Raw genomic sequence first — 7,360 nt, 5'->3', positions numbered from 1 at the left:
GATGCTGGTGTCACAGGCGACAGCTTAACCAGCTACACCACAACATCAGCACCTCTGAACATTTCTATTTTGATATTATTTTTAGCCAGTTTCATCATATTGCGTCCATACTGACAAAAAGAAACACATCATTAATCAAGGTTCAGATTTCTTTTTTTTTGCTTCACATTTTTGTACACTAAAAAAGTCCATTTTGACATAAAGATCACTTAAAAGTTTTGAGGAAAGAAAAGGTCACTGAATTGTTAGTGTATTTCTATGCTATTATGTAATTTCTGTATTATATAATTTATATATGGGTCATAATAATATAATATATCTATTATTTTATATATTTGATAATTATATAATGTATATATCACTTCACCTATACTTCAGTATATGTTTTGCATTATTATTATTATTAAGACTGGCGAACAATACAGTCAGGATGGCTAAAGGTGACCCCAAGAAGCCCAAGGGCAAGATGTCTGCTTACGCCTTCTTTGTGCAGACTTGTAGAGAGGAACACAAGAAGAAAAACCCTGAGGTCCCTGTCAACTTTGCAGAATTTTCCAAGAAGTGCTCCGAGGGGTGGAAGACAATGTCTGGGAAAGAAAAGTCTGAATTTGATGAAATGGCGAAGGCAGATAAAGTATGTTATGATCGGGAAATGAAGGATTATGGACCAGCTAAGGGCAGCAAGAAGAAAAAGGACCCCAATGCCCCTAAAAGACCACCGTCTGGATTCTTCCTCTTCTGTTCAGAATTCCGCCCCAAGATCAAATCCACAAACCCTGGAATTTCTATTGACGATGTGGCCAAAAAGCTGGGGGAGATGTGGAATAACCTGAGCAATAGTGAAAAGCAGCCGTACATCACCAAGGCTGCAAAGCTCAAGAAGAAGTATGAAAAGGATGTTGCTGACTATAAATCTAAAGGAAAGTTCGATGGTGCAAAGAGTCCTGTGAAAGTTGCCCGGAAAAAGGTGGAAGAGGAGGACGAAGAGGACGAGGAGGAAGAGGGGGAGGAGGAGGAAGATGAATAAAAAACTGTTGTTCTGTCTCCTTGTGAATCCCTTCGAGTAGGGGAGCACCGGGACTGGCACGCCTCTCATTGGAAACGTGTCTATTGCTCTCATTAGGTTTAATTAATGAGAATTTGATCTGATCATATTGTAGTTTCTCGAAGTGCTCTAGAAATTGTCAGTGGTTTACATGACGTGGCCATGGGTGTCTGGAGCACCCTGAAACTGTATCAAAGTTGTACATATTTCCAAACATTTTTAAAAGGAAAAGGCACTCCTATGTTCTCCTCACTCTGTGCACTTTGCTGTTGGTGTGACAAGGCATTTCAAGATGTTTCCGGCATTTTCATTTACTTTGTAAGGTGGTGTTAACTCTCTGGTTGTGGCCTAGAGCTCCTGAGTTACCAACTGTACATATCTATAGTTTGTAAAAAGAGCAAAACAACTGAGACAAACTCCCAATGCTCCTTGCGTGGCACTGCGGCTGTGGGGCAGGTGCGTGTGTGGGGCCGAAGCTCAGGGCGTGCACTGCAAGGCTGGACCCGTTGACACTGCAGTGGGCATCCATTTCGCTTCAGGTTGTCTTGTTTTTGTATATAGTGACATAGCATTCTGCTGCCATTCGTAGCTGTGGAAAAAAAGGGGGGTCAGTTGGCATGAGAAAGGTTGGGTTTTGTTTTTTTGTCTTGTTTTTGTTTTTTTAGTTAAGTGCAGTAGTTTTACAACTGTTTGTTTCTTTTAAACAAACTGTAGAACTCTTCAGTGTCAGCAAAGCGAAGAGCCACCACCATCGATGGAAGTTCAAGAACCTTCTGTACTTAAAAGACTTTGAATGTTCTGTTATTTTTTGTATGTTTAGAATGCTCAAATGTTTTTGAAGTTAAATAAACAGTATTACATTTTAAAAAATTATTATTATTATTATTATTTAAGAACAGCTTTATCTATAGTACACCAGTGACAGGGTTGGAAGTTTATCAATTAGCCTTTGCTGTGTAACAGATCCCTCCCAAATTCTGGGGTATCAATAGCAAAGGTGCCATCCCTCCATGTCTGACGGCTCCTCGGTCTCACCTGGACCTACCTGGACGTGGCTCCACACTGCGGGTCGGCTCCAGGTTGCCTTACTCCCTGAGGATGTGTCTTCCTCATGGCAATGGCAGCAGTGCAAGAGCGGCAGGGGGACCGGCCAATTGCAGACACATTCAAGCCTTTGCTTGTATCACAGCCACCGACATGCCACTGGTCAGACTGAGTCATATGGCCAAGCCCTGCCTGCATCCACAGGGTGAGGAAATACACTGCACAAGGGGCTGGGCCGGACTGCAAGGTCACCCAGCCAAAAGGGAGGAGAGAAGTGAGAACAATGATACAGTGTAGTAACAGGCCCAGCGTCTGACATCTTTCAGATTCATTCTCAGAACTAAAAATTAAAGAAATTATCTTAGGAAAGAGAGACGCCTGATCCTCCTACCACAAATGATGAAATTCCTGAACATGTTTAGGCAATGCTTAGAATTATCTTGACAATGTTTTTAAAAAGGTCACTACTCACTGCTGTTGTTTGTGTACCTTTCTAGAGAGAGCCTTGTATGGAAGGAAGACAGTTTGTTGAGTCTCTGTTTTGCCTATGTGATACCAGAATGGTTGTCCAAAGATTGCATTTCCAAATCCATGATATGTTAGTGACCAATATCTTTAACAATAATACCTTTACAAAAGCCATGTTTTTCACATGTATCATGTTAACCTCACAACAACTCCACAAAGCAGGAATTATTTATTATTCCTATTTTACAGATGAGAAGATCGAGGTTCAGTAGGTTTCTGCTAATAGAGCTAGGATTTGAATATGGTTAATCACACTGAGAACTCATATGCTTATAGTAGACAAATGCTTCTTGCATCTACTATGTGTCAACAATGACATGGTGTTGTTGCTCTGGCCCAACGGGGTACATGAAACCATTGTAGCCAAACTGGTACCATGAAATACATGTAAGAGAAAATAAATGATGCTTCTTTATAATATTTTTTTTTTGCAGTGTGGTGATATAGAAAACAGCCTATCTAGATTGCTTTTGAGCACTGTACCCTGGGCTTGGGGTTGACTGTTAGTAGAAGAATGCATTTATAAAGCACACGCCAATTTTCTAATACTCTGGGCTCTCATGTTTATAGGGGCCATCAATATCCTGGGCCTCACAGGCCTCATAAACCAGCCTGGCCCTGTGTGACGTGTGCCCACGGTGGACTGACAGCCACAAATCTTGTCCTGAGTGGCCTCCTCTCTCTCTGTTTTGGCAGATCCAAGCTCCCAGGCTCCTTCCCTCTGTGTTCTGGATGATGATTCAGGAGCCGGTGGGCAGCTCTCATGTCCCCACTGCCCCTGAAAGCCTGTTTTCTTCCTCCTTGATTCCCCACCATGTTCTGCACACTTTTCTCAAGTCTAGTGCTAACTCTGCACACACACACACATATATATAATATATATATAAATAAAATATATATAATAATACACATAAGGCGGGCGCCGTGGCTCAACAGGCTAATCCTCCACCTTGCGGCGCCGGCACACCAGGTTCTAGTCCCGGTCGGGGCACCAGATTCTGTCCCGGTTGCCCCTCTTCCAGGCCAGCTCTCTGCTATGGCCCGGGAAGGCAGTGGAGGATGGCCCAAGTCCTTGGGCCCTGCACCCCATGGGAGACCAGGATAAGTACATGGCTCCTGCCTTTGGATCAGCGCGATGCGCCAGCCACGGTGCGCCAGCTGCAGCGCGCCAGCCGCGGCGGCCATTGGAGGGTGAACCAATGGCAAAGGAAGACCTTTCTCTCTGTCTCTCTTTCTCTCTCTCACCATCCACTCTGCCTGTCAAAAATAATAATAACAATAATAATAATACACACAAAATCTATAATATAAAATATATTATAATATATTATATACTACATAGTATATAATATTATATATGTATAATATATATTTAAATATAATTTAATATATATATTTAAAGATTTATTTATGTACTTGAAAGTCAGAGTTACACAGGGAGAGGAGAGGCAAAGAGAGAGAGAGGTCATCCATCTGCTGGTTCATTCCCCAATTGGCTACAATGGCCAGAGTTGCGCTGATCCAAAGCAAGGAGCCTGGAGATTCTTCTGGATCTCCTACGCAGGTGCAGGGGCCTACGGACTTGGGCCATCTTCTACTGCTATTCCAGGCCATGGCAGAGAGCTGGATTGGAAGTGGAGCAGCTGGGTCTCAAACCGGCGGCCATATGGGATGCCAGTGCTTCAGGCCTGGGCATTAACCTGCTGTGCCACAGCGCTGGCCCCATGAAGTAATTTTTTTTAAGAAACTTCCCAGAATTGAACCCCAGGAGGAGCCTCTTTCTAGACCTGAATTTAGCCCTTCAGCCTTCAGTCACCTTTCCCTCATTAATCTGAACAGAAGTATTCTCTGGACTTTAAAATGTTTTCAACAATCATTTATCACTGTCTTCTTCATTCATTTTCAGTTTTTAAAATCCATTCCTTTCAAAAGAGTATTCTTCTGAAAAATGGATTTTTGGGTATGAACTGGAAACAGTGGAGCACATCCTTTAAACCTTAGGAGAGTGGAGCCAGCATTGTGGCATAGCAGTTAGAGCAGTTGCCTGCAGCGCCTGCATCCCATAGGAGCTCTGGTTCAAGTTCAGCTGCTTCACTGCTGATCCAGCTCCCTGCTAAATCATCAGAGAAAGCAATGGAAGATGACCCAAGTCCTTGGGCTCCTGCCACCCACATGGGAGACCCAGATGAAACTCCTGGCTTCTGGCTGCTGGCTTCCACCTGGTCCAGCCCTGGCGGTTGGGCAGTTGTGGCCATCTGGGGAGTGAATCAGTGGATGGAAAATCTCTGTCTCTCCCTTTCTGTAACTCTGCCTTTCAAATAAGTAAATATATCTTAAAGGAGAGAGAGCGAGATTTCATGTGAATCACAAGTCGACAGTTACTTGTTCAACTTGCAAGTGTGTTTTGGCTGTTTAACAAGAGTGGCCTAATTTGGGGGGAGGGAGCTTTGGGAACAGCTAATGGAAGTGGGGTGGTCAAGCCCCTAAGAGAGGTGGAATTAAGCTTATTTTTATAATTGATATGGCACAAGCACTGGTCAATAAAAATGAACACAGCCACTTAGAATGGACATTGGTCATAAACAGCCTGTATGGCCATGTTCGTGGCACCCCAACATCAGAGGGAACAAGCTCCCTTTGGTGCCAGCATTGGTACCCAGCTCCACCACTACAGCTCTGACTTCAAATACCTGTTGGGTACTTTCATAAATAAAATCTACTGAAAGGGGAAAAAAAAAAAGAGTGAACATTTAGGAAATTCCGTAGCTGAGTGCAATTACTTTTTTTTTTTTTAAGATTTATTTATTTATTTGAAAGTCAGAGTTACACAGAGAGAGATGGAGAGGTGGAGGTAGAGGTAGAGAGGTAGAGAGGTAGAGAGGTAGAGAGGTAGAGGTAGAGGCAGAGGTAGAGGTCTTCCATCTGTTGGTTCACTCCCTAATTGGCTGCAATGGTTGGAACTGTGCCGATCTGAAACCAGGAGCAAGGAGGCTTCTTCTGGGTCTCCCACATGGGTGCAGGGGCCCAAGGACTTGGGCCATCTTCTACTGCTTTCCCAGGTCATAGCAGAGAGCTGGATTGGAAGTGGAGCAGCTGGGACTTGAACCAGTGCCCATATGGGATGCCGGCACTGCAGGTGGTGGCTTTACAGAGCTGGCCCCTGAGAGCAATTTCAGAAGGAGGTTTTCAGAGAGATTTTGACCCCTTAGAGTGTGAAGAGAACATATAAATTCTGGTATATTTATTCAAGGAAGCACATTGTTACTTTGTCATATTTCCTGGTAATTGGTGTACTTAGTGGTGTCTTCCATAAAGTGACTATCGTTTTAATGAAATGTCATCAGGTGACAGATGTCTGACTTAGCAGGAGAACCTTAAGCCCAGAGAGAAAAGGAGGTAATTGTTAGGTCAGAGCCTAGGTAGAGAAGTGTCACACTGTAAAGGAGGCCCCGTTGGGTTTGGAAGGAGCACCCAGATATCTCGGTTTGACAGCCAGTGGCAAGGGAACAACCTGTGCTGTCTGCTATCAGATGTAGTCTGCAAGATGGATGGAGCCCATAGGGACCGCGACAAGTATCCCCAGCAGAACTGTAGGAGCTCAGCCACAGCCCCATGCTGCTTTCATTCCCCATGCCCCTAATAGTTTTTAAAATTTTTATTTAAGGTATACAAATTTCATATATACAGATTTAGGAACATAGTGATACTTCCCACCCTACCCTTGCTCTTGCCCACACTCCCACCGTTCTTCCTCCTTCCTCTCCTATTCCCACTCAATATTTACAAAGATCTGTTTTCAGTTTCCTTTATACTCATAAGATTGACCCTACACTAAGTAAAAAGTTCAACGAATAGTATGAAGAACAAAACACTGTTCCTGAAAAGAAAAGGGCTGTAACAATCATTGAAGCTCAAAATGTCCATTTCATTCCAATACATTACATTTTAGGTACTCTGTTAGTTACCACAGATCAGAGAAAACATATGGTATCTGCCTTTTGGGGACTGGCTTATTTCACTAAGTATAATGGGTTCTAGTTGCATCCATTTTGTTCCGGCATCCCACATGAGCGTCGGTACTAGTCCCAGCTGCTCCTCTTTTGATCCAGCTCTCTGACGTGGTCTGGGAAAGCAGTGGAGGATGGCCCAAGTGTTTGGGCCCCTGCACCCTGTGGGAGACCCGGAGGAAGCTCCTGGCTCCTGGCTCCTGGCTTGGGATCAGCCCAGCTTCAGCCACTGTGGCCACCTGGGGAGTGAACCAGCAGATGGAAAACCTCCCTGTGTCTCTCCCCCTCTCTCTGTGACTCTGCCTCTCAAATAACTAAATAAATCTTTTTTAAAAAAATAGTGGATTTTCATATTAGAAGTACTCTCTCAGAATAGAGCCCAGTAAAGAGGACCTGGGAAGTGTGAGGTTGGCTCTGGGGTTTGTGGCTGTAATAGAATTACTCTACCAGGGAGAGGGAGAGAGAGGGTCTCTGGTGATGTTTCTTTTTTAATTATACTTTTCTGTAGTAATTAAATTTTTTAGAATAAATGTGTCTACTGTAATATAAAAAGTGGTGCCTTAAAACATTATGGTATGTAACAATTAATGAAGAAGTACATCGTAGTTTCACTTTTTAGAATGAAAGTAGTAGTACAGGAATAGACCCTCCTTGTCAGGGCGTCAGGGCGTCAGGGCCAGCGGTTACCAGGCAGAGATGGTGGGAGCTGCCCTCTCACTGTTCTCCCGCCGCCCTT

General features: G+C 43.8%; 1 protein-coding gene across 1 annotated transcript; it reads left to right on the top strand.

Moving 5' to 3' along the window:
- Nucleotides 1–412: 412 nt before the first annotated feature.
- Nucleotides 413–1,027, top strand: LOC133760171 (high mobility group protein B3-like). The gene has a single exon (XM_062192263.1). It carries the CDS (start codon nucleotides 431–433, stop codon nucleotides 1,025–1,027), a length of 597 nt encoding a protein of 198 aa, XP_062048247.1. The 5' UTR covers nucleotides 413–430.
- Nucleotides 1,028–7,360: the final 6,333 nt, after the last annotated feature.

This window comes from Lepus europaeus, chromosome 1, assembly GCF_033115175.1.
Source record: "Lepus europaeus isolate LE1 chromosome 1, mLepTim1.pri, whole genome shotgun sequence".
In the NCBI taxonomy this organism is placed as follows: Eukaryota; Metazoa; Chordata; class Mammalia; order Lagomorpha; family Leporidae; genus Lepus; species Lepus europaeus.
The sequence above is the reverse complement of the archived record's forward strand: the minus strand, read 5'-3'. Positions and strand labels throughout refer to the sequence as shown.

Bases quoted from the DNA above. Each gene is read 5' to 3' on its own strand.
- LOC133760171 (XM_062192263.1), top strand. From the start codon at position 431: ATGGCTAAAGGTGACCCCAAGAAGCCCAAGGGCAAGATGTCTGCTTAC.